Source organism: Cottoperca gobio, chromosome 12 (assembly GCF_900634415.1).
Source record: "Cottoperca gobio chromosome 12, fCotGob3.1, whole genome shotgun sequence".
NCBI classification, from domain to species: Eukaryota; Metazoa; Chordata; class Actinopteri; order Perciformes; family Bovichtidae; genus Cottoperca; species Cottoperca gobio.
This window is the reverse complement of record NC_041366.1, coordinates 11,863,233-11,891,218: the sequence shown is the minus strand read 5'-3', so window position 1 is coordinate 11,891,218 and position 27,986 is coordinate 11,863,233. Positions and strand designations below refer to the sequence as shown.

General features: G+C 41.4%; 1 protein-coding gene across 1 annotated transcript; it reads right to left on the bottom strand.

The window, feature by feature from the left end:
• Nucleotides 1-106: 106 nt before the first annotated feature.
• nnt (nicotinamide nucleotide transhydrogenase) lies at nucleotides 107-27,920 on the bottom strand. The gene is given in 22 exon segments (XM_029444449.1): nucleotides 107-2,671; nucleotides 3,580-3,695; nucleotides 4,112-4,230; nucleotides 6,352-6,433; nucleotides 8,278-8,437; nucleotides 8,732-8,911; nucleotides 9,946-10,106; nucleotides 10,706-10,939; nucleotides 11,553-11,748; nucleotides 11,905-12,050; nucleotides 14,928-15,038; nucleotides 18,581-18,742; nucleotides 19,852-20,005; nucleotides 21,944-22,135; nucleotides 22,214-22,347; nucleotides 22,674-22,861; nucleotides 23,302-23,390; nucleotides 23,553-23,640; nucleotides 23,764-23,981; nucleotides 24,262-24,389; nucleotides 24,392-24,490; nucleotides 27,767-27,920. Coding segments are annotated over 22 exon segments (3,261 nt in total). The 3' UTR covers nucleotides 107-2,521.
• Between the last annotated feature and the right edge of the window lie 66 nt (nucleotides 27,921-27,986).

Here is a 27,986-nt window from a genome sequence, read left to right as displayed (position 1 = left end):
TGGTAGACCTCAGGGAAAACCTTGCAGATCAACTTGTTTATTATTTAAGGGAATTCAATTGCACCTTTAAGAGTGTATCAGGGAAGGAATGACACCCTCAGGCAACTTCTAGTGTAAATACAGGTTTATTAGGGATGAAAATGCTCCATGATAAACAAGAGGAAAAACATTCACAGTACATTTCATCTCTCTAACACGGTGCATTGACACATTGTACAACTTCAAAACCCCATTTTTGCTCTGCACAAATACGCTGCCTTTTACAAAAATACTTTCCTTAAGAAGACGAAAAAAGGGGCATAGGAGGGCACATAGGCAAAAATATTAATATTCTCCATCTTCCTTAATTTGATCATCTAAAAAATGTCAAAAAGCTACAAATAGTAAGCAAACATCTTAATCCAACCGTCCCTAAAGACTGCATTTGTGTAAATTGACATGGAAGAACAATAACCCTCATGAGCGCTAATGACATCTGCAGCTCTACACTTGCATAACATACGATAAACTAGCCGGCGGCAAACTGAGGTCTGATGGTTAACAACGTGAGAAGAACACATAACAGAAGGCAATTGGTCAGTTTTAGGATACACGAGAGCTGATTGGTTGAATTAAGGTATGCTGATGGAAATTAGAAATCCTGTGGTAGATTCAGTCAAAAGGTGATTGGTCAGATTTGTGTCCTCTGGAAAGTTATTGGTCGTTTTATGGAGAGGTAGGAGAGTCGTCCTAGTCAATGCATCAGGTCCCGGGGTGAAACAACTACTACTAACTTCTTACAGTACGAGTAGAGATTGTACAAGCATCGATGACTGCTGGCCTGTCATCTAAAGACCATTTTGTTCCTCAAACCTTGCAACAGGAAAACTTATTTCCAATTCAGCTACTGTATCATGACCATCAAAACAGAAGAGGGAAGTAATACAATTGATGGCAGCAAACACTTTAAACTTGATGGACAAAGTTCCTGGTGTTTTTAGTTATTAGTTAGATGTGGAGTGAGAGCTATTGTCATTTTGTCCATGATCGTTCAAGAATTACTCAAGTGGTTATACAGTGATCAACTCAATCTATATTTGTGCCGTAACATGTATCCAGATTGAGTGTGAAATTGAAACTTTGGCACATTCTTAAATTCATGGCAAAGGAAGTAAAGGACTATTTCAATACTTAATAATAATAATGTTGAACAATTCATGTATTCTGAAATGTGGCGAACAAATTGAATGAATTGAATGTTGCTTTAGACTCTTTACACAACAGTCAGGTTAACATGTGCCCCTAGTTTACAAACAGTGATCCTTCATTTCCCTCTAGAAACATAATGAGGACACACATATTGGAGTAGAGCCACATTCACAAGAAAAAAACAACACCACACCCTTCTTTACCATAAAGGCTAGCATCACATGCACTGTAACATCAGAACCACCCAGCATGATGTGATGCACCTGGTTCTAAAACATCATAAAAGCCATTGAGCTACAAGAGTGATTGTTTGTAGGAGTAGTACAGTCTTTACTAGCATTACATGACAGCTGTGGTATCAAGTCAGATCCATTTGGTTTAAATGCTTCATAGACGAGGTGTGAATGGATCTTTAATGTTTTTGGACCCGTGTGTGACTGCTGCCCTAGAGGCAAAAGGTGGAGTTCACAAGACATGAGCGCAAGTGAAAAGAAAAAAAGCAAATAGAATGACTAGATTTTCTATAAGTGGCTCTGACTTCTGAAAAAGTGATTTTTTTTTAATGTTTTATAATAATAATCATTATTGATAATGATAATTATTAGACCAAATACAAAAAGCTCTCAATACCGTATAAAACTGGAACTGAAAGAACTCTACAAAAATGTTGCACTATTCTGCTTTTTTTCTTCTTACTTGTACAGAAAAAGAAGGTGTGACATTAGCGTCTGATTAGCAAAGAGCCATCAAGGGGACACGATAAAGGAAACTCACCAGGGTAAGTTGCTTTTGTGCGCTTTCTTTTGGGTTTCACCTTTACGTCTCTGCTTTTGTTCCTTTGTTAATACCAATTCATCTAAAATCTCCTTCAACTATTGAATAATTCCTAAAATATCTCAAGATAAATTGAACATATCTAATTTCCTAATGCATCTACATTTCTGTTTATCGTTTTCACATTAATATGAATATTGACACCGTCTGTTGCTCCCTAGATTACACAGACCACATGCAGATTGTTGACGCACCCTTCCTTTAATATCTAGAGATAAAAGACATGCCTGTACATTACCACAGTGGGAGCACTAAGAGAGAAACTACAATATCTGCATTGCTTGGCTCCTACTGCACAAGCGTATTTTCTTTGCAATCTTTCTTTCATTTATAGACGATAGGAAGGGCGTGCCAAAACCTTTAAAATCATCTTTGCTGAATTCGCTGAGTCACAATTGGACAACGATCATCTTAATGTGGAGATATTTTTGGAAAAACTTTTGACTCATTGTCTTGGACCTTCCTCGCTCCATGTGTGCTCCGACTGGAGGTGTCCGCCTTACTGGTTCTGGGATTCGCGGACTTTGGCTTGCAGGGCGTCACAAGTCTTCTTGGCGTCGCCTAGCAACATCGCAGTGTTGGGCTTGTAGAAGATGGGGTTGTCAACAGCAGCGTATCCCACACCCAGGGAACGTTTCATCACAACCACCTAGAGTGGGAGGAGATGGTCACAGACACACACTCTTTAGTCTCTAATTGGATAATTACATGCGACAATAGTGAAGACGACGCTTTGAAAAGACATTGTGGGGAGATGCAAATTCTGTTTCAAACTATGCCAACTTTTCTAAAGTAAAACCAGATATTTCCCCTCATGAGCCTCTCTCCTCAACGACCATGTCCATTGACGTTGGAGCTAGAAATAGAACTTGGATGTTTGAAATTAAATATTAAGTCACCAACGGCTGCTGTATTAACATATTTAACAACATTGATTTCATTTAAAATACTGGGATTCTATCAATGTAATGCTAATACACACACACTTTTAATTATAACCTGAAACTCCTTCAGAATTAGTTTAGGACAAGTTCAACTAAAGTCTAAAAGTAGTGTATGTAAAAAAAAAATGTTTTTGTCAGTGTGTGTGCCTATGAAGGATTTTTTGTAAACCGAGTTTTTATCTGTGCACCTGTATGTGTGTCTCTGTGTGCGACCATACGAGTGTGTGTGGTTAGGTAGAATGTCCTCTTTGATTTCCCCGGGGGAAAGTGTGTGGAAACAAGTGGGAGCACTGTATGAATCCCAGATCTCGGAGCGGTGCCAGTGGGATGCTCTGAATGTCGTCATTCCACAGCGACACAGGCACCACTAATGGGATCAGGATGGGACTGCACCTGGAACTCTGTGTGTGTGTGTGTGTGTGTGTGTGTGTGTGTGTGTGTGTGTGTGTGTGTGTGTGTGTGTAAATGGAGGCCCCTCTAAGGGTGAGGACTCCAACATTCAGTTGTTGCGATAAAAAGCAGTTCACTTGTTGTAAAATCTTCCATTCCGCTGCATTTTTTTTGGGCTTCAGGACAACCTCATTATCACACATGCATGTACCAGATGTCTCACCTGCTTAGACTTCCAGACCTCCAGCACAGGCATACCAGCAATGATAGAGTTGGGATCTTCCTGGGAGGCTGAGTTTACTGTGTCATTGGCACCGATCACCATGACCAGGTCCGTTTCTGATTGGACAATCAACAAATTAAAATCAGAAACCGTATCTCAATCCTTTAACTTCATGCTTACTAGACTGATTTTCCGCATTTCACTCTTATCAACTCAAGGTGTTTTATTTGTTCTCGTTTTCGCCCTGATGGTCTGAATAATTCGCTAAATTGGTTGCTAGTAGTAGGCGGGGGGCTACAGCTTTCCCCGGCTCCAGTCTATATTTAAAAAAAAAAAAAAAGGAAATAAGTCTATTTCTTAAATTGTCAAACTATTCCTTTGACTATTTTCAGATGGCAACTGCCCACCCTAAAACATTTCTAAAAAGCTGCAGCAAAATCAGACATGTCGGGTCACAACATCTTCTGGATGAATCAGTTAAGAAATTGATGGCAGGTACAGAATGTAAAAGACAGAAAGGACTAAGTCTTACCACTGAAGTCTTCATTAATCTCTTCCATTTCAAAGACAATATCATATGGGACACCAGCTTCAGCCAAAAGCACATTGAGCTGACCAGGCATACGTCCCGCCACAGGGTGAATGCCAAACCTGCGAAAACAAAATATAAAAAGAGTCCTTCAGCACAGTCCCTCCTCTATATACCTGGTTATTGACCCTCATCTACTATAACCTGACTTTATTAAATGAGGGAGAGAAAGAGACAATAAGATGGAGATTTTGGACATGTGTGGTTGAGAGATGTTTCTGATTATTGTCTGGTCACACACACACACACACACACACACACACACACACACACACACACACACACACACACACACACACACACACACACACACACACACACACACACACACACACACACACACACACACACACACACACACACACTGCAAGCCTCCATAAGGTTTTATTTGTTAAGCGTGTACGCATGTGTTTGACTGGGTATACATCGCTCTCAAACTCAATTAGCCATGTCATGTAATCAGGATAGGAAATTAACACCAGACCCCAGGCTCTCTCTGACTGACCACCGTTTGGAGGTTTATTTACCGTTTGTTGGGCGAGTTAAAGAGGATTCCGGGTGCAGATGGCCCGTCGGTTCTGGGATCTATTAGTGACTGTGGCTGCCGATTGAAAAAGTAATGTTCTGCCCTTCATGTAATTCCATACAGTCTAAATGCATTAGAGGACACAGTGGGAAGACGCAAAGGCTTTGGCCTTGTAGAGGGAAGAGAGGAAGTGTCGTGCTTCCAAACTTCATACGGTTAATATCCTCTACAGCAGGGGTCACTAACAGGCGGACCGCGGTCCGAGACCCAGACCTATCCGGATCCGGACTTATAATCAATAAATTATTGAGGTATTTTCAATGTTGACGGGGCGTTTCTATTTTAACCGGCGCAGCTTTTCTCGTTTTTACGGCACTGGTTTAGCGGTTCAGGAAACTCACAGACCAATTGCATGCGAGTTAAGCCATCCCACGTGATGCTACTCAGCCAATCAAATCTGTGCATTCCAATCGGCAAACATTGCGACTCTGAATACAGACAGATGAGAGGCGAGTGACAGACGGAAAGCGATTAGACGAGTTAGCGATACAGGGAGAGAAAACTGAGAGACAAGTGAGCCACAGACAGGGAGAGAAACATAACTACACATGGCGCTCTCCAAGAAGAGAAAAGTGAACAACGTTTTTTGACCAAACATACCCTCAAGTCTGAACTGAGGTCACAGAAAACCTCAGAGCACATGATGATGAATTCACTGCCAACAACCTGCTCATGTTCCCTCAGAGCTGCTTGGATTTTGGGTCAACACAAAAAGCTCTTCTATTTATTTTCTCTTTTATTTTTAAATGCAGCTCGAGAAGAACATTATACATATCTACAGTATTATATATATCTGTATAGTTCAATGTTAAGTGACAATAAATATTGTCTAAATGTTTTTGAATTGTACTTTCTTTATTAGATTTGACAGTCAGTTGATTACGTGCAGACGTTGATATGATGCTCCGGACCTTTGCTCGCGGAAACTTTCTCTAACTGGACCTCTTAGAATTTTAGTTGAATACCCCTGATGTAGAGTATAAGGAGGAGGAATACGGTTCAGTCAGACTGAGGGAGAGGTGTAGAGAGATTACGCAGGCAGATATGAAGAGCAAGAAAACAAGTGACAAATCAAGAGAATACACTACAATACACAACAGGGCAACATAGGAGAGAAAGAGTAAGAGATCAGGGTGAAGGTTTTTTTTTTTTCTTTCTTCTGACCACCCACTTTCCTCTAATCAAGTACAAATGCTCTAAGTAGCAGCAGCTGCAACAGCCAGGATCAAACGACTGAGGCAGGACAATTACACAAGCTTCCGCTGTACCTTGTCCTTCCTTTCACATTTCCTTTCTCTCATTCTTTCTTCGCACACAGGTCTCTTCCTATCTGTCTTGTCCCATCTTCTTGTCATCAAGCCCAAAACCACAACTCCTCTTCTCCGTCTCTCATCTCTGTTTACATCTTGTATTGGGTGAAATTGTTGAACTTTATTTCCTCCTTTCCTTAAATCTACATTTACATCCATCCATCCATACCGTTTCTATCCTTCTACAGCCATCTAGTTATCCATCTGTAGAAGTGACAGCTGACTTATTGGGTTTCTTTCGATTAAATGAACGTAATGTAGAGGAGTTAGCTTCATCAGCCCTTTACCTGACTTTCTTGCCAGCTTCCAGAAGCATCTTCACCAACTCAGCGATGGGGTACTGGGCCTTTGCAGCGCAGAGTCCATAACCTGAAAGAGAGTTTAAAACAACAACAGGTGAGAATTATCTGATGACAAAATGATGAATAGATGAAATGAGAATTAATTGGAGACTAATCAACAATGAAAATAATCATAGTGGCACACGCAGAAATAGGGTCAACTGCTCAACAGCGAGCAAGCACATGAAATAATAACAAGTTTGTTTAACGAAAGGTCAAACGAACTGACCAAAAGCACACATTATGTAATAAGCAGCACGTGGCAAACAAAAACTAAATTATGATTGACAGGTAACAGGCGTTTGAAACTTGGTTGTCCCGTTGAAAGTTGCTTTCTACAAACAGTTTTGGCCAGACAAGACCTTTTAATCATTTAAATGGCCTCTTAGTAGACAGGATACACACACACACAGTATATTTTCTCCAAGCTTGAGACTTCTTTCATGTTTAATATTGCTGGTGTGCGGGACTTGATCTTTATCACATCGTCACACACAAACACATGTCAAACGGTCCAGTGGTGTTTACTAGCCTTGTCACAACAACCAGTCAGAAACTGTGTTACATCACACCGGTCAAAATGACAAGCTTTCTAATTCAGCATCGAGAAAGGAGAAAAAATAACTCTACAAGAAACACGGTCGACTGTCTGCAGTCCAGCTCCACATTTTAAACGATCTTCCCTTTTTTATTTTCATCACTGTTTCATTCCTTGTGCTTCCAATATTCTCTCTGGAGTTTCTCCTATAAAAAAAACAAAACCCAAGTGGACCCAGGCCATGCAGAGATGGGCCAGACGAAGCCAGGAAAACACTTATGTTTATCAGGCAGAGTCTTAACCGTTTCCACAGATGTCAATCAGGCAAAGTGGCTGTGACGGCTCCAATTAGGGAGAATGGTCAAAATGGAAACTAGGGGGCTCACTGAAAGACGGCACTGGATAACAATTCTACTCTGACTTTGCACTACAACGGTAGAGAGGAGAATTATTCATTTGGATGGTACATCCATTATTAAAAAAAATTAATAAACACGTTTTCATTTCCGCTCTGATTTCTCCGCCTTTAGCCTGTTTTTGGTTTCAGCAGTCAGTCGTGTTCCTCTTTGATCTACATTGGATGCTGCTACATGGATCACTTCTTTTCCACTTGTATTCTTCCTTTCAACCATGTGACCATTTTAATTCTTGTAAATTGCAGACGTTTCCTCTGAAGAGTTCATTTTTGTATACAGGCACTCAGTCAGCACTGTGACTGGAATCACCAATTAGCAGAATGGATGCCTTTAGTCTGTGTTTACATATACCCACGTGAGTAAAACAACTCTTTGGAACAGTCTGGCGAGAGGACTGAAATATCACCGGGACACACAATGATGGTTTTAGGACAGCAGCACCAAGGTGGGAGGTTCAGACACGCATTTAGAGTCCGATATTGAAAACATGTGATACTAAGACAAGCATGTACCTGGAACAAAGGTTGGACCCTGCGCTCTAACCCCGACAAAAAGGAACTAGAAGCCAACTTTGAACGTAGAACTTGAATTGTCAACATAAACCCAGCATGCCCTCATTTACCCTTGACCTTGCATGTATATACGCTGCACTGTAGAATGTCTATTTACCTGGGACTGACGACCACACAGAAACTTGAGAGTGAGTGTGTGTGTGTGTGTGTGTGTGTGGCCACTTTACCATGACTTGTCAATTAGCCTAGCAAAATGGTGATGTAACATGGGTGAAGAAAAGGTTAAATAAACAGAACAAGCACTTCACTAATGCTGAAAAAAACCAAAACATGACTGGCAGAGTCAAAGTACCATGTTTTTCCACTCGCGTACAAGATCTCTGAAGTGTGTGTGCGCATGTCTTACCTGGAGTGATGATTATGGTCTGAGCGTCGTTAATCATCTCAACGGTCTGATCCACGTTGACCTCCGTGTGTGTCCCTGTGATCTCCATGGGCTTTCCTGTACCGGTGGAAGTCGTGCCGTAGCCTCCCAAGATCACGTTAGCCAGTGAACGATTCATGGCCTGAGAGGGGAGAAAGATATTTGATTTTCCTTTTTATGTGATTAAATTACCTTTTGCTTTTATTGTATTGACTATTTGTAGAAAAATACAGCAATCAGAGGAAATGTGAGTGAAAATCCCTCAAAAAACACATTTGTGACCTGAGATATTATTTAGAACAGGAATCTACTGCAGTAAAGTTAGAGTTCCTCCTGGTGGACACAAGAGGAACAACCACATCAAACTTTCCTGATCTACAAAATGCATGAAATGCAACAACAGTGTTGCTGTGACTCAAAACTGTGCTTCACTCACCACACACATAATGTACGACAGAATGGCTCCAGACGACCCGATGAGAGCTCCGACGATGGTCAGCAGGTTGTTATTGAGCAGGAAGCCCTCGGCACACAGGGCCCAGCCTGAGTAACTGTTCAGTACTGTGATAACCACCGGCATGTCAGCGCCTCCAATAGCTGATGTCAAGGTTACACCCTAAAGGAGAGAAGAAGAAAACAGGAGAGCAGTTTAATCCATTGCAGATGTGAGGACCAGCTCCTGTACAAGCGATTTGTATAGAAGAAGCGAATTCTCCCTCCATAATAACCGAAACAAGCTAGCTTAGTGATGTACCGATTATGAACCCCACCGTGATGCCTTAAAAAAAAAACTATAATTTCCATAATTCTCCATTTTCCTAGCAACGTATGGAAATATGCAAAGCAAGCAAAATGCTGAAATTGTAACATGTCACTTTGTATACAGTAGTTACATTAACTTATGCTCCCTGCCTCCGTCTGCTCTGCCAAACTTCACTAGCTAAGCTACCAAAGCCTGTGAACACAGTTCACATACAGTATGTCTGATGGCGTCATGATCAGGGGGCATTTGACTTCTACTGTATATTTTTATGTCCTTGAAATTAATAAACTTCTTTAAAATGTTTTTCCTGCAGATGTCAATTACAATGACCTACTGTAGAAATATTACAACATGTAGAACTAACATTTCCTCGATAATAAAATGGTCTCCAGAGGTCAACAGTAACTGGAGTTGCTGTTTATTCTTTGATGTTTGCCACTCATGCAAGAGGTTGATCTGGCACGCACGCATATTAAGGACAAATTATCTATATTGTACTGCTGACCATGGACATCTTTGTCTCTGACACAACTCTGTGGCACATTATCAAAAGTTAAGCATGACTTAACAATAGTGGAGACTAATATAATAAGTCTTACAAAGGCAAGGCTGCCAGACTGTTAACAGCTCTCTGCTCACCTCTTGACTCTGACCAACTATCTGGACATCTACTGTTACCTGTGCAAGAAGCCTCTTCTATAAAACCCCTAACCCCATTCCTGTTTTTATTGGAAGTCTTTTAACAACCTTCTTACGTGTTCTGCCTGTCAGCATGGATGAAAATTCCAATCTGCAATATTGAAATACATATTTTTCTATTGACGGGCCTCACTGAGTGCAAATACAGACGCTAGAAACACACGCACGCACACACACACACGCCATACCATGACAGCGGAGAGAGCTGAGACAGAAGCGAGACAGGTGATGCCTGTGGTGTAACTGGGATCCAGCATGTAGGGAATCATCCCACCAATACAGGCGGCCATGAGAGTGGCGTTCAGAGCATGACGACCAGGGAGCATCAGGGGAGAACTGCTCAGAGAACCTGCATGGAGAGAAGAGGGGAGGGGGGGAGGGAGGGAGAGAGAGCGTTTAATAGAGAATATAAATTCAAAAAACTAATAGCTGCTCATAAATACTTGTATTTATTTATTGATCAGCTGTGAACTTGTCTTAGAAAAGGTATGAATTAAGACAGCGTAAAAAAAAGCTTGTAGAGTTAGATTCATCCTTCAGCAGCCACCATGTCATGTAGAAGTTACAGGAAATTACAGCCTAGCTGCTGGGACTGACATGAACTCAATGAACTCTACTGAAGGCAGCAGTAATTCCAAACAACCAACCAAAACATAGTATTAATCCTGTTACTGAGTGATTTGGTCGTTTTATTACCTCTAAATATTTATGTGCAATAAAATTCACAGCTCGCTTATCAACTGGTGGTTATGGACTGTACGAAGAATCAAATGATGATTGCAATTACTCAGAATAATTAAATAACTAAGAAGTTGCAAAAATATTCTAAAATAAAATCATTTCTAAAATCATAACATCAAAAGGATGCAAGTTCTGTCGGTGCATCAGCATCTGGAAGAGTAAACGTTTGCTCTGCAGAGAATATGAATACGACTGCGTTCCTCTCACCTTGCAGTTTTCCATATGCCACCAGAGAGCCACTGAAAGTGATTCCACCGATGTAGGTGCCGAGGTACGCGACTATCTTGGTGAGGTTGGCTGCAGGGTCAGTGGCGAAGTGGGGATACTCGATCATGTACTCAGCCACACAGGTGAGCACGGCAGCCATTCCCACCAAGCTGTGGAAGGCAGCCACCAGCTGGGGCAGCTCAGTGATCTGGATCTTCTTAGCAATGACCAGGCCTAAAAGGGGGGGGGGGGAACAAATAAATAAAGTGTTGTGATCCTACATTAATAACATGCAAATCACAAGCACGTGCACACATGAACACACGAACACACAATCGGAGGACTGCTGGGAAGTGGGTCCATCTGAGAAACCAGGTGTTGCTGATGAGGCCAGTTCTGGGAAATTCCAGGTTTTTGAGTGGGTCTACACTTTGTGTGCGTGTCCTACAGGAAGCCCTGCAACATTGCTGTATCTGGAAACAAGAATTACTGTCTGTGTGGATAGTTTAGTCTAGGTTGACGCTTTGTTACTGGCACAATTAGCATTTAAATGATCAAACTGTCCTGAACGAGCGAGAGAAAGTGAGTAATACATGCTGCTGACCATTTGACAGACCTCCCGAGTCTGGAGGGGAGTTAGTCACGTTGCGTTTGATGTAAACATCACAGAGCTGTCTCTGCGCACCTGCTGCTTAATTTGGCCAATCTTGGAATACATGCACATACACACACAAACAATGAAAAACAAATGGCCACTAATTTGCATCTGCTGCAACACAATTGTAAAAGTATTACAGTTTGCCTGCAAGTCTGCCTTCTCCTTCTTTTGACCAAAATACACACTCACCAGTAGTACCACCCACAGCCATGGCTGCACTCATCTGTGCCAGGAGCTCAGGACTCGGTTTGAGGGCACCCAGAGTCGCAACGATTCCCCCCATGACTCCCATCATACCCAAAGTGTTACCCAGACGGGCTGTTTTCTGGTTGGAAAGGCCGGCCAGGGCACCGACACAGCACAGTCCTGAGCCCAAGTACATTATCTGTGAGAGAAAAGAGACCCAGAACAGAAAAGAGGGTTCAAGACAAAGATTGAGGAACCATAGGTAGATGGCATTAGGCCAAATGATTTACTTGGAATGTCCTGTACTACATCTGGGAAAACACAGGGGACCTGGCATAAACATCCTCTCTCGCACCTGTTCAATGTTGTATCCAGCCTGCAGAGCAGCACCATAGCCACCGACAAAGACACCAGCAGGAAGCAGATAAAGGTAGTTATACTCTGGAGGATCAGTGGGACGCTTGAACATGTCCAACATCTTCTTAGTGACCATGAAACCACCTGGATGAGAGAGAAAATGAACACACCTGTACTTACAGTGGCACAAAAATCCTGGTTTAAAAGCAGTTTTACAGAACAGTGTTCATAAAAAATAGTTTTTAATTATATAAAGAAAAGTCCAAGATGGCAAAAACAAAAGAGAAAGTAAGAGGTCGAGGCACCTGAAGTACACAAAAAGTATCTATTTTTAACAGGTGTTTCAAAGTCGATTGCTAAAAACGCTTGCCAAGCCTAATAACCAACGTTAGGAATTTAATGAGTCTACTTTATTTCAGTGTAAATATTTTAAGTAGAAAACCTCAAAAGCGTCAAACCGGGAGCAGACTGTCTCACATTACTGTGTAGGTCTCCTTTTTTACCTCCTGGCATGATCGTAGCAAGGCAGCCATATGTACATGGTGAATCAGAGGCTAGCAGCTGTTTGTTTTTACCAGTTCCATGTCATTTTAGTCATATGTTAAAACATGCAACATAATCTGATTAATATTATTGCTGACCAATCCGAGTCAATATTTTATATATTTGGAGGAATGTTCATGTATTTAAACAACGCAAAGCCAGTATCCAATCACTACTTTATTATATTGGTTATATATATTTAGATCATTTGCACTGGCCAAGTCATGAGGTCTAAGAGTCTGCAGGCCCCGCCAGCAGCTCTGAGAGACTGTACTGTACACAGCAGCGCTTAGAGCTAAATGCTAATATCAGCATGCTAACGTACTTACAGTGACAATGCTAACACAATGATGTCAAGCAGGTATAATGTTCTCAATGTTAACCATTATAGTTTACGTGTTAGCATGCTAACATTAGAAAATTAGCAGTAAACACAAAGTATAGTTGAGGGTGATGGTAACATCATTAGATTTGCAGATATTTAGGTATTTGGTCCTGATGGCGTCATCGGTCTGTGACCTTCAGTAGTCACTGGATCGGTTCGCAGCCGAGTGTGCAGCGGTTGGGATGAGGATCAGCACCTCAAAATCTGCGGCCATGGCTCTCAGCAGGAAACCGGTGGCTTGCCTATTCCGGGTAGGGAATGAGCCCTTACCCCAAGTGAAGGAGTTCAAGTACCTCGGGGTCTCATTCGCGAGTGAGGGGACGATGGAGCGAGAGATTGGCCAGAGAATCGGAGCAGCGGGGGCGATACTGCATTCGCTTTACCGCACCGTTGTGATGAAAAGAGAGCTGAGCCAGAAGGCAAAGCTCTCGATCTACCGGTCGATCTTCGTTCATACCCTCAACTATGGTCATGAAGGCTGGGTCATGACCGAAAGAACGAGATCACGGGTACAAGCGGCCAAAATGGGTTTTTTCAGACGGGTGGCTGGCATCTCCCTTAGAGATAGGGTGAGAAGCTCAGCCATCCGTGAGAGACTTTGAGTAGAGCCGCGACCCGACCCCGGATAAGCGGTAGACGATGGATGGATGGAAGGAAGGAAGGATATTTGGGTATAAATCAAAGTTTCAATTGGACCTGATGATGGTGCTAGAAAAGTCAGAGCATCACCAAATTCAGCCATGAATGAGGGAGCGAGACATAAATGTCTAACAAATGTAAATGTCAATCAATTTTGTTGTTGAGACATTTCCCTCATAAACAACCAATCTCCACTTCATGGTGGCGCTAGAGGTGAAGTCAGGGGATCATTGAAGTCATCAGGATTCATCCACTTTCCATAAATTATAAAGATTTCAAGGCAATCCATCCAATAGTTGATCTATTTCAGTCTGGACAACTCATATTGCCATTAACTTGTCATCCATTTTTGCAGTCAAACGTTCAACAAAAGACTTTCAGCTGGTCTGTTTGGCGCATGAATGCATTTTATTTTAAGCCACTTATAAAATCAGAGTTCATGATAAGATTGAACTCAATAACTGAAACAAGTAGCAGTAAAAACAATGTGGAATGTGGAATCTGATAGCGCACAATAAAATGTGGATTGTGAGAACATATTCATCTCAAGATATTCAACAGGCCCAGGTGTTTTCCATGTATTCCCACATCTTACGGCTGTGAAGACACAAAGGGAACAAGAAGCTACGGCCAGGAACCTGTTCCTCCAAACTGACAGACTAAAACATTTCAGGGTGCGTTTTATTGGAGCTAAATTTCACTATTGTGTTTCGTCCCTTTCCATGGAATGTTTTTTTTTCTGTTCCCGGGGGTTTATGGGTAATGTGGTAAACCTCTTAGAAATGTGCGTGTGGAAACGAACCCATGTAGAAGATCAAAAATGAAACTAGGTATGTCGATTAAAGGCTGTGGTATTTTAGCATGCTTTCGTTAAGGGAAATCTAAAAGACTAATAGGTGCTTTGAACAGTAATGCCACGCAGCCTAGAGGGCCTGATTTGTGGCAGGATTCACAGCCTTGCCTTGAACTTTAAAACCCCTGCATCTCACACACAAGTCAAAGAAGCTTCGCTGCATTGAACAAAAACAAAACAGGCTGAACTGAGCCATTATTCAAGTTAACTATTCATTCTCTTGCGTCAAAGTCTCCCCTGGTATATAGCTGTGAGCTAACCAGAGAAATTAAAACAAATTCCTGGCTCTGCCCTGGAGGAACACTACATTTTCCAGGACTATTAAGAGAGTGATGAGTATAAAAATGACTCCAGAACACTTTGGCATTATAATGGGAATTATTAAGGTTAATAGCAGGGATGAATGTGTGTGTGGTCCAAGCCAGAGCCGCCGACTCTGGTCTGAACAGGTGGGTAGAGAGGGCAGCTGCAAAACTTGGTTCGAAGCATGTTATTTTACAATCAATACAAAACACTTCAATCGAAGTAAGATATTTTATTGGCTAAAGGTTGCTGTAACTGGCGGGGATCACTGTGAGGTGTCTATGTGCGGGTGACTCACCAGCAATGTTGACTGAGGAGATGAAGGCAGCCAGCACAGCCAGGGTATCGGCAGTAGTTGTTGGGGCGTAGCCGCCTCCCATCAGGGACAGACCACCCACAGCCGTCAGACCTGCAGAACGTGGATATTTTAGAATTCATGAACGTCTTCTTTCATAGTTACTCATGCAGGACATTAAAACCTTTGGTGAATGTTAAAGAGAGGGCAGTATAGGATTGTATCACAGATCGCGAGAAAAAACGTAAAGAAAGTTGATCAGTGAATTTCTATTATCGGGATAATCGTGAATATCTCTCTATGGTGCCATCGTTGTAGAAAAGTAAAAACAAATAGAGCCTGGTTTAAAAAATAAATACATGAATCATCATGTATAATTATTTTGTATGTATCCTTATTCATGTGATTTATGATTACCTCATTTCAGATTTAGTTTCAAGGGCATTTTAAGAGTTTCAAGCAAATGTTAACGATCAGGAGAATTTGTGAATCGCACTAAAAATAACTTCATGTCAAATATCGTGTCACGGGATTATCGTGACATGACATTTGCACATCGTCCCATGCCTAGTGAATATGTTACTTACAAATCCTTAATCTTAACACCCAGTATCATTGGTCACAATCTACAGACATTTTAGAGTGGCCTTCTTAAGCTCAGAATACTTTGCCTGTTTCCCACATTGGGAAAAGACAGAAATAGGAAGATTTAGAGATAAAGAGAGAGGGAGTGTGTGTTTATCAAAAGAGGCTCAGGAAACCTTGATAACTATCAGCCCTGTAATGACTTACAGGCAGCAAGTTGCATCACACAGCACCCCGGGAGCCTGTATTCACATGGAATTGTGTTTGAGTAAATGTAGTCGACCAGCAAACAGAGAGTGCATGTGTGTGTGAGCATGTGGGTGCTTCAAGTGAATAGTGTTTGACTTTTCAAATGGGAGGCAAATATAAAAGTTTGACCTTCTCTCTCTAGCCTCTTTTTTTTTCACCGACAAAGTCAACTTTATAACTGGTGCGTATAGCAGATCCTAAACGAAGCACGTTTCAAATGCTGCCAAACATCATTTCATAACTTTTACTATGTAAATACAGGCCAATTAAAAGTTCCACCATTATAAGAGAGATGACGACAGCAGGAAACATTTAACATTTGTTTGTGATGAGCATATAATAAAAACAGATTTCACAGGAACAACAACATGTGTAGTATATTTTCACCTAAAAGTGTGTGAGGATGCCACTGATCAGCAATTCCCTCTATAGGCTAATGATAAGCAAGTTGTGCTCATAAACTAAATTGGCACAAAATTACATACACACCTCACATCTAATCTGCACACTTGTTCAGTACGCTTTCAAATACACACGTTTTGCAAAGTTCACTCGCTGCATTGCTCCGCCTCTCAATTTTCTAACAAACTGTTTGGAAATGCAATATATAAATAAATCACAACTTAAACTTCTACAAATGCCCGCAATGTCCCGATATCTCTTGTGTTTTAGCCAATCAAATATTAGCTTGATCTTAATTACCTAACACTTCTTTATTTCAAATTAAACCCCTGTACCAGGACTTCCTTAATTACATTTTTTTCTTTCTTTTCTTTCTGTAAGTTGTTTTCAATGCTACTAATGTCTGCAAGTCTATGCTGATATTAAAGCCTTTGAAATCTTGAAGAGCTTTGTTCTGTTGGATACATAGATCTCAACCGATTGGATTAGTAACATTATATAGACTGTAGATATATATGATATATACATATATGATATATATGTAGATATGAGTTATTGGCTCCATAAAACATGGTATTAGGAGTTTGTACATTTGGATATTCATGTTCTTTTTGGCCTCTGTGTGCAGTCGATGCCTCTCTGATCACTGAATATGGTGCTTTAGTGTATATTTCTAAATATGTGTGTATACACTGCCAACTCATATTTTTAAGCCTCTTCTTGCTTTTCTGAAAAGAGACTTTTGAAAAGATTATTAGGGATGTCCCAATATAAAAAATGTTTTGGCAGCTTTTAATATTGCACGTCTGTGATAAAGAGTCTGATACTTCATTTACCTAAATGTTGATTAAACATTTATCTGACATATTGAAATAACAGATGTACCCAACTTTGGCACACTTTTTTTATGAGCTAATTGAAGCCAAAAAAAAAAAAAAAAAAAAAAAAAAAAAGGGGGGAGGTTCAGTTACACCATTTAGACAGAGATCAAAGGCAAGCCTGGCCACCACAACTAATATATTAGCCAGCAAGAAAGCCAGTAGGCATCAGTGGACAAACACACACCACCTATGACACACACATGCATGTCCTGGGTGGGCCAACGTCCTGTAGGTGTGAGACAAACATCTGCTGCCAGGCAGAGTGCGACAGTGAATCAGTGCTCTCAAGTAGATTAAAGGGTTTCTATCAGACAACAGATATAAAGATGCATCTCAATGAGCCACTGGATATGAGATCAGTGTCTGAAGAATTCAACATGAGCCACCAGTCAGAGTCACCACTGCTTGTAACACTAATCTCCCCATGAAGAATATAACTGTCCCTCACTCAAAAACTAAATTCCAATAGGATTCCCTAATGTCTGTGCATGTGTGTGTGTGTGTGTGTGTGTGTGTGTCTTTACGATGCCTGGCACAACCACAGTCAGTAAGTGACAGAAAAAAAAAAAAAAAAGGTAATAAAGTAACACCAAATATAAAAAAGGGAAAATACCTCAGGAGAAAAAGGAGCAACCCTTTGAACTTAAATGTGTATTCATTTTCTTTATTTGCAGTCTCATATTCTACTGATCTTCAGTGATGATCTGGTGAACAAAGTTTTGCTATAAAATGTGGAGAAAGAAAAAAATAAAAGAGTAAAAGATAGTGAACTTCAAGAAGACATACCGGGGCAGAAAATAAAAAGGACACAGTCCCAGAGGAACAAGTAAGATGTGTGAAGATGGGAAAGCGAAAACAGGGTAATGGTGCGAGTAATAAACGTTTTAAAAAGGTCTCCTAGTTGTTGCACTGCTGGGCTCCGCAAACCAGTTCTTATGTCCGGCTGTGTGGACGAGTAAACGAGCAAAAGAGCCCTGACCCTCAAAAATCACCAACGGTGTATTACTTCCTACCCTAGTGAGGGTCTTGAGAGTGATCAAAGCCTCGGGAACACACACATGCACTTACCTCTCTAACCTCTTAACCCCTCTGTTAAGCGGCAGCTGACAATAAGGACACAATCTTTAAAGTTTTTATTTGGACTCTGAGAAGCAACCAGCGTGGCTGCAGGGTCCTGCTGGACTCACATGTGACATGTTTGATCCTATAGCTGGGTCTTTATTTTATTATACTTTGTTTATATTGTCTACTAGTATACTGCGTGTTAAAATGTAATCGTGTATGTTCATGTTGTTCTAAAGATACGTTTCCTCTCTGATGGACCATAACAATATATTCTCCTCTATAAACGTTCATCTTACTGAATTCAATAGTAAAGGATCGGTGTCTATGGAGGGAAAATAATGCAACACTTTATCTTGCTGCAGACTTCAGATCATAATGTTGAGCGCTACCTTGTGCCTGCGGCGAGCAGCGGTGGTGTACTGGATTGCATTCTACTGAAAGATGTTTGTAAAAGACACACGAAACACAACCAACCTGAGATAGCGTTGGTGACAGACATGAGTGGAGAGTGCAGAGCAGGAGTGACTCCCCACACTGTGTGGTATCCCACGATGCCAGCCAGACCGAAGGTGGTGACGATCTGAGTGAAGGCGGCGTTAGGAGCCGCCAGACCCAGACCCAGCAGGGTGGCAGCACCTGGTTAAAGGGAGAAAAAGAGAGCTACATTAACAGTAGATATCGTGGGGGGGGGGGGGGCAGACTTTGTTAAAATAATCCGAAAAGCAATGAGATAATTAACATGTAGTGTAAAGTATATTTAGAAGCATACATTGCAGCACAGTGGTCCCCAAACGTTTTAGCTCATGACCCCATAACACAAGAGGTCATTTTCACTTTTAACCTTTTGTCGCAGGTTGAATATATCAGTGAGCCCTAAAACAGAAAACTATCCAATGTCACACTAAACAAAAACCACTAGAAAGTCAGGTTCTTGTGTAGGCGAAAAGTTTTTCCCTTTCCTATCCTGTTATTTGTTCAAACCCTTTGATCTAAAAGTAGCAGCTTAATTAGTATAAGGGAGCTTTGGATATGCAACTATAAGCAGATTTTATTGACTGCAGCATGGGGTAGGCACCTGACCACCCAAGATGTCCTTATTTCCTGTTACTTCAACAGACTGGCGTAATTATTAGTTGAAGAGCAATTTGTCTGGTACATTTGCGAGAGAGGTGGCATGTTACGGGCGCATCTGGTGTAGCAAAATCAGTTATTAATATCCATGACAGCCACTCAATTACCATAATTAAAACGACTACATTCCATTGCACGCTAACAAGCACAAAGAGAGTTCTCACTCTTTAAAAAAGAGCATCTAACACGAGCAGCTGTGTGGCGGTGTTAAGTAGGAAACTACTCGAACACCTAAACAATGTGTGAACAGCATTAACTGCATGTGGCGCACTTACAGAGCGCTGTGTGGCACCATGGGAACCACTCACTACAGCGCTACTTCAAACACACACACACACACACACTCAGCATGGCGCCATTTTTTTTTTACAATGCACACTTCCTGACACTAACAGGGTGTCTGTGTGTGTGTCACTTCTCGCCTCCTGTGCACCGTCCAGCAGTGACCTAAAAAGCTGATCATTATTAACTTACGCTTCACCTTCTGGGAGAACCTCGACATCCCTGAAGAGCCAATGTAGACAATTAACACTAAACCTTGTAACCGAGCTCTCAGAGCATCTTCACAATTTCTTTACTTAACCAGAAAGTCTAAAATGGCACATTCAACTAACCTCCAGTGTACATGCCAGCAGTAGTGAGTGTGGCCTTGAAGGGGGAGATTTGTGCAGCCTTCTCTTTGTTTAGTTCCTGGACAGACTTGGGTTTAGGAGGAGCTGCAGTGGGCACATTGTTAGGCTGGGGAGCGGGGAACAGGTTTGTTCCATCCTGGAGGTGACAATGATGAGGTTAAAGTGAGAAAGAGGGGGGGGGGGGGGGAGAGAACAAACAGAGTTCAATCAATCTTCCCTAACCACCATATTAATGGCTCGGCTTGTAGTTACCTACACCTTATTGAGAAGAGAGAACCGGTCGCACGGGAATAACAGTAATCATTAGTTATATCAACAATATCAAATTACATTTATTAAGAGCAAATATGATCTCTGCTTTCCCCCCCCCCCTGATCTCATCACCTGATGGTGTTCAATATCCTCTGTTGCATTCGTAAATCTGTGAAACGTTAGACTATGCTGTCAAGATCAAAGTAAGCAAATTAATGATCAGTAAGAACAGTAAGTAATATGTGCATTTCAGCATCATTTGTAAGATGTGTGAGCATTACTGCGATCAGACATGTGATTGTTTACTCTACAGATTGATTACAGCTAAAATAATCTCCCTAAAATATAACACCAATACCTAGAAATGATGCGAGTCCACCTTACTGACTGGATATTGAAGAAAGGCCAAGAAAAAACCCCCAAAATCAATATGGTATTCTTATTTTAAATTAACACATAACAACATTTTGTTAAGGATCCGTTACATTTTCAGAACCGTGACCAAGATATGTTGTGAGCAGGACTTTTCACAGTTGAAAAATGAACTTGTGCAACACGGTTTCTAAATTACCACACAAAAGAAAACAGGGGGGAGCCTTTCAAAGTAGGAAAGTTTGGAAATATAATCGGTTTAATATGTGTTCAAATGCAGAAAGAAAAAAAAAAGAGGCACAAACAACACAAAAAGTAGCATCTGCTCTGGACTGCAACGTGTTTTAAACTGGTTGTCAGATGCCCTCATATTACTCATCGGCCGACATATACACTGACACCAGCGAATTTGTGACAAGCAAATATTTTTCCAGGCTCTTTTTTTAATTTTTATCATCTTAAATCCTGAGAATGATAGACTGTGATATTAGGAAAGCATGAGCAGACCGTCATATATTTTAATTGTAATGAACTAACAAAAACTTGTTTCGGGACATTTTTGTCTCACAGTTGGACAAATTAACTGATGAGTAATAAGAAAAATCAAAGCATTATCAAAAGTGGTAATAAAATGATGCAATGGTTATTAAATCAGGGGGGGGAAGAGCAGAGAAACGTAAAAAGTCAAAGGGAGTAAACCGGTTGAAAGGCCACAGGGGCCCATTGTTGAGTTCATGCTTTTAAAATATGGCTCCGATAGTTTTCCCGGCACAGATACGGAAACTTGGCATGATTTCCAATGCTTTTTCATACTATTTTTAATGCTATTTCACACTCATTTACATCAACACTGTGATTATTGTACTGTAAATGCTCTTATTCTGTCCTTGTACTAATTGTTATGTTTTTGCTGTGAAGCACTTTGGGCTGCAATTCATGTATGAAAGGTGCTATACAAATAAAGCTTATTATTATTATTATTATTATTATTATTATTATTAATATTATTAAAGTAAAGTAAAGTAAAGTAAAGTAAAGTAAAATAATGAGGGAGTGAGAAGCCCAATGCATTTTTAGATTATAAGTATCTTTGCTATGTCTTCTCTATTCTGAGTGGATGTGGTTGCATCTTTATTATCATCATTATGTCAAAGCCACAGTTTTCTAAATGTCCACATGGAGAAGAAGGTTTTACGTTTATCGAGGGGACATCACTCGATTGGCAACTGACTTGACTCTAGATGCTCTAAATAGAAAGTGTAAGAGGAAAAACATTTGTTCTTAGGGTGACATCTAGTGACAGTGAAAGGGACCTGCAGGTCATTTCCAATGTTCTCTCTGACTGCATGGATGCAACCTGCGTATCAGCTGAGAAATGTGTGTGACATGTCAGCTGTACACATGCATGCATGCATGTTTGTTCGGCTGCTGCCCACATTAGACAACGTACCTGCATGACAACGGATCCCCTGACGACATGATCCATGGTCCCGTAGTCAAACGCTTCCTTGACATTGAGGAAAAAGTTCTCCGTGTCGGGGCTGATGGCCCGCATCAACTTAGTGATGTTGTTGGAGTACAGAGTGCTGGACTGTGTCGGCAAACGGCTGGGCAGGTCTGTGTAGCCGATATGCGTCACTCCCTAACAAAAACAAATAAATAAATAAAACAATACAACCAAAAAACGTTTCGTCTTTTTGGTGCGAGTATGTTCACTGACCGTGTGTAACGACAGCTCTCCAGGTACTGTGGTCTCAATGTTTCCTCCCGCCTCAGCAGCCAAGTCCACCACCACTGACCCATCTTTCATGCTCTCTACCATTGGTTTGGTGATCAGGATGGGTGCACGCCTACCTACAAATGTTGCATTGGAAACATCAAGGCATTCATAAACACTTTCCCCAAGAAGTGAAACATATTCAGTACAGCTACTGTGGACACACGGCCATACAAAAGTACAACAACTCTTGAAACAATAATGGAACAAATGTGGATTTGTTGTAAAAATATGTTCTGGTAAAATTATTTTTCATGTTCAATTTTCCATGACTGGTCCTTTTTATTTCTATCTGCCCCAGAATACATAATCCACGACCTTTCGTTTGCTTGCCTTAGCAATGTGTCCTTCACTATTCACATTTACAGTCAGTGTTTAAAGCTGTGCGTGAGTCTGTGCATACCGGGGATAAGAGCAGTGGTGATGACAATGTCGACCTCCTGACACTGTTTGGCAAACAGCTTCATCTCTGCTTCTATGAACTCCTTTGACATTTCCTTGGCGTAGCCTCCCTGTCCCTCTCCTGACTCTTTAAAATCCAACTCCAGCGGCTCTGCGCCCAGAGATTTAAACTGCTCCAAAGCTGCAGCTCTGGGAGAGGAGGGAGAGGGGATTCTCTTAGTCAGGCAGAAGGAACTTTGTCAGACTTCTTTATTAAAACAACGTATATCTGTTTGGCATTCAAGAATTGCGTGTCGCCCCCCAGGACTGAAATATGATCTATAGCAATCAAATAATGTGGAAATTATACAATATTGTTGTCACTCCTTCATTACCAACTCATTGTCCCAAAACATTTTTTGTGATCGTCTTGAACAGTTTCTACCAATGCTTTAATTACCATGATCACATGCACAGCACAGCATATCCTGTCATTGCAGTTTTCAATTCAATACATCTGATCATATTAGCAGGTAACAAAAAAATACAATAATTTCATCCATTTCTGCTCAAATACAATCTTTAAAGCCTGTATTCATTCCATTAACAATATATACACACACACACACAGTATAATATTAAAAACAAACCTGGTATCAAATCCTCTGACAATAGCTCCCATGGACCTGGCAGAACCAGCTGCTGCCAATCCAGCCACGCCACCTCCAATGATCAGAACCTAGCATAACATGACATACAGGAAATAGTTTGGCATGGCCGATGCAGTGATCTCGCATGTTAAAACTGGCATAGACACATCCACACTTACAGCACGATAATACTTCTCTTCTTTGCCAAGAAAAGAAACAGAACTACAGAAACACACACTCATACTACACACCTTTGCAGGTGGCACTTTCCCAGCTGCTGTGATTTGTCCAGTGAAAAAGCGACCAAAGTTGTTGGCTGCCAGCACAACTGCCTTGTACCTGAAGGGACGCAGAAGAGTGAAACATCAAGCAATATGGCTGCAATGCATGCTTCTAAACATGTCCAATTAAGACATTAGAAAATATTTGAACAGACACATTTGTCAATATTTACAAACATACCCTGCAATGTTTGCCATAGAGCTCAGTGCATCGAAACCCTGGGCGATGGTGACTCGGGGCACCTGGTCCATAGCCAGGACGGTGGCCTTCTTCTGGGACAGCATGTCCATCAGCTCAGGGTTCTGAGCCGGGTAGATGAAGCTGATTAAAGTGGCCGCGTCCTTCATCATCTCCACCTCATGGACACCCAAGTCGGGGTTGAAAACGGGAGCACGGACCTGGAAGCAGAGGTATTGGTTGAAAGAGTTCAGGACAGCGAGAATGTGAGCCAAATATCACACTTAACAGCTGTGCACGTAAAATGTAGGATGTTCTATCGAATCTATTCAACCTAGGGAGGGAGTTGGAAAGGCAGAGAGTGTGAAAGGACGTCATCTTTAGATTTAGATTATGCATTACAGCCACTAACCCTAACCAGTTACCACCTCCTCCCTCACTCTGGCCTTGGTGAACCATCAGACCCCCCCCCCCCCACGCAAACACACACTTAAATCCTACCTTGACCAGCACATCAGATGCCAAGACATCTTTAATGTCTTTAATTGTTGCTCCAGCCTGGGTGTACTGCTCGTCAGGGAACTTGGAAGGCTCTCCGGCTCCAGACTCCACGACGACGTTGAAGCCTGCTTGATGAGCGCCTGGACACCAGCGGGAGAAATTGCCACACGACGTTCATTCTGGAAGATTTCTTTGGGTACACCGACTGTGAGTTGTTTGTAGGGAATACCTGCAGAGGCAAAGAGAAACAATACGGAAGAGTGACATAAGTGACCGCTGTAATTCATTCATTTAAAACATTCAGAAAGAAAGACAAACTATTGTACTTTACAGTTACTTTGTTGATTGTGGATCGTTGCTACTTTTGCCTTTCACAAGTCAGAGCTCATGATTTGCGACATAGATAACTCTGCAGCGTCAAGGAGAATCTCTTCCGGAAACGGCCATGAGTCGAGTTAAAACTGTGTTTACCATAAATACTGTGCTGTATGTGCAACGGCCTTTGTAGACGGACAGACTAGGTCAGTGTCAAGCAGCAACAGTTAGAGGCTACAGCCATGTTAGTGGCTCTTTGAGGCTGTACTTAGCATGCTATTTAGCTCTGAACACAAAGTACAGCTGAGGCTGATGGGAATGTCTTTAGTTTTGCATGTATTGTTGTGCCACTTCATGGGGAGGTAGATACTATGAATATACATCACTTGATAATTGAAAACATTGATCTGCTTTTAGCACAAGAAGAAAAGTCTGGGGGGGAATCACAAAAATAGTTAGAATGTATCCTTTGGGGGACGTGAATGTCTGAACAAAATATAATGACCGGTCAGGCCTTAACCAAATGTTGAAGTGAACAACTGACATTGATATCTCTAGAGCCCCACAGCCAGCTTGGCACATAAAAAGAAAAAAAGGAAAAAATCCCAAACAGCCAGCTTGTTTTATTTAAAGTCAGACAGTAAGAGTCACAATGTTGCTGTTATTTTCAGCCAGTTCATTCTGTGTCTTTTAGTTCAGGTCTAGTATCCAACCGCAGGTCACATGTCATTTTAGCTCCTATGGAAAATTCCACTGCAGCTCTTTCCCTGCTTCTCCGTGTCTATACATAAACACACGAGCCTCTGACAGGCTGCCTTTGCTCTCACCCTCAACTCTATACACCAAGAGTCACCACGTGCCACCGTGTGTCCCGGTTGTTTCTGCCAACACATGTAGCACTCAGGTAGCAATCAGCTGAAGTGATTAGAGCCAGAGAGCCGAGTAGTCTATCCCATGTGCTGCCTGCCCATCATGTTACACAAATGCAGTTTAGATCAAGTTCAAATTAAGTAGATGCCTGAACAACTATCATAACCCTAAAAATGTATGCTCTTGTGTTTTAAGAGACTTGTACATTAAGAGCAGCTGAGAATCTCAATGTAGAGATAACACAATCACCTACGAACCTCAACATGTAGATTAAAGAAAGCGTGCCCGACCACGAGGATACACATGCAGTTGCACGCGGGCAGCTCAATACACTCCTGTTGTTTCACGTGAAGAAGAAGACTGCTAGCAAGCAAACAAGGATGTACAATTGTTCAGTTTATATATTTCATTTTTGTATCACTCACTCTGTCAAGCGTCTTTGAGTTTCTAGAAAAGCACTATACAAATCTAATGTATTAGTATTATTATTATTATTATTATTATTATTATTATTATTACTACTACAATGTAGGACTTATAAAGTTTAAAAGATATTCTGAGGAAGGAAGTGCATTCAACACTTTTATTAGGCCTTATTCAGGTAACAAACACCTCAAATTAAATCCACCTTTAAGGCAATGGACAGGTTGAGAAAAAAGTCCCTCCCTCATTCATACAATTACTGTACTCATGTCACTAGTCCCACAAACAAACATCAAAAATCTGAGCTGGTAGTGCTTGCCAGTTTGAGAATGTCAGTTCCTAAAGCGCAGGGTCATTTTGTCATCGACACACTGCGTCAGTCTGTACTGTATGTCTATAGGCTCCCTAGAGGTCAGAGCATAAGCACATGCATGTGCCTGTAAACTTATACTTGTGTCCAGAATAGCCGCTGCCAGCTGTTACTGGAGCTAGCTGCACTGCAGGAATGTCAGCATGAACCAGGTCACAGGCACCCCTTAAACACCCACCTATACATCCAGAGACACTACGGCCAATCATAAACCCAGCACACGCAGACCCGAAGCACCTGCAACAAGCTGGTACTGACTTTTAGCACACACCGCACGCGCTAAATGTGACCTTGGGATTGAAAGCAAGTGCAGGTAGCAACACTGACCTCTATGGTAGACTTTTAAAAAGAGTTAAAGGAAACGCTACAGTAGAAGGTTAAAGGATGTCCTCTGGTTGTATTTATCTCTACTTTTCCTAAACAGGGGTTAAATCTTCTTCATAACAAATACAATAAATAACAAATAACAAAGGAATAAGCATGGGGGGAAAAAAGAATGAATGGGTAGCGCTCTACTCTACAGCATATTCACATCACAATGATATATTGGTTTTACCAGTTGCCAAGGCCAACGAAGGACAACGGTATGAATAGAATACTTCAATGCAGAGTCGTAGTAGATTTATGCGATGAGTTTGTCGCCACCTGCCATGTTGCACCTGACACACCGGTACATGAGAATGTATGCAGAAGCTACAGGTGGCGTTGCCATCTGTAGTAAAACGTGGTCTATAAACCTCAACAGCTGGATAACAAGTGACTTAAAATGTCACAAAGGAGCTATGTCACAGGAAATGTGGTTATGTAACTGCTTGCACATAAACAAGAACATCTTCACATCTGGAACCAGAGAACGTTTGATTAAACAAATGATTCGATCTTTACATTCCAGGTCACTTTGCAGCTCTTGCTTACAGGGTTGACCATGTAGCACTAGAGTGACACTTAACATGCATCATCTAACCTGTACAATCCCAACAATAGCAGCTTATAGGCTGTAACTATCAGCCAGGTGAGCGATCAAAAAAGAGCAACATTTAAACTCATTTCTAAACTACAGCACCACTTATACATGGCAGCTGTACAAGCTACAGTTGATGCAATTCTCAGTATCTTATAGCTTGCAAACTAATGTAGGCATGCAGTCAATAAATGTCCAACAACTGGCACACTATCAAAATATTTACATTTGGAACCGTTTCATTTGCTCAAGGATAGTTGGAACATATTAAAATTGACATCACAACCTCTATGCCTTCCATACATGTTGTACATATAACATCCATGTTGTAATTTACCTTTTGTCACGCTGTGTACTTTAAAAGATCATGTGACCTCAGTGGGAAACATTGTGTTGCTTTCTACTGAAAGAAATGTCTGTTTTCATGCATTGTCTTAATGTTGCTACTTTACCGTTCGTAAATGTTAAATTATTATTTGCACAAATGTAGCATTAGATGCTTTCTGTAAGTCATTCTATTACGTATGGCCTCGCCAAAATCACAGTGTGTGTGCAAAGTGTCTTACCTGGACTGGCACATCGACCGAGCGCTTGATGTGTCTGGAAAAAGCGAAGGCAGGAGGATTTGATGCCACCGCCGCGCTGCAGCTTCACACAGGAAACACCGCTGAACACAGGGGCCGAGCAGCTGGCCACCACAACACGTAGGAGGCTCGCCATGGTGCACACACACACACCCGAGAGTCACACACCAGGAGGAGCTCAACAGGACAGACAGCACTCCTC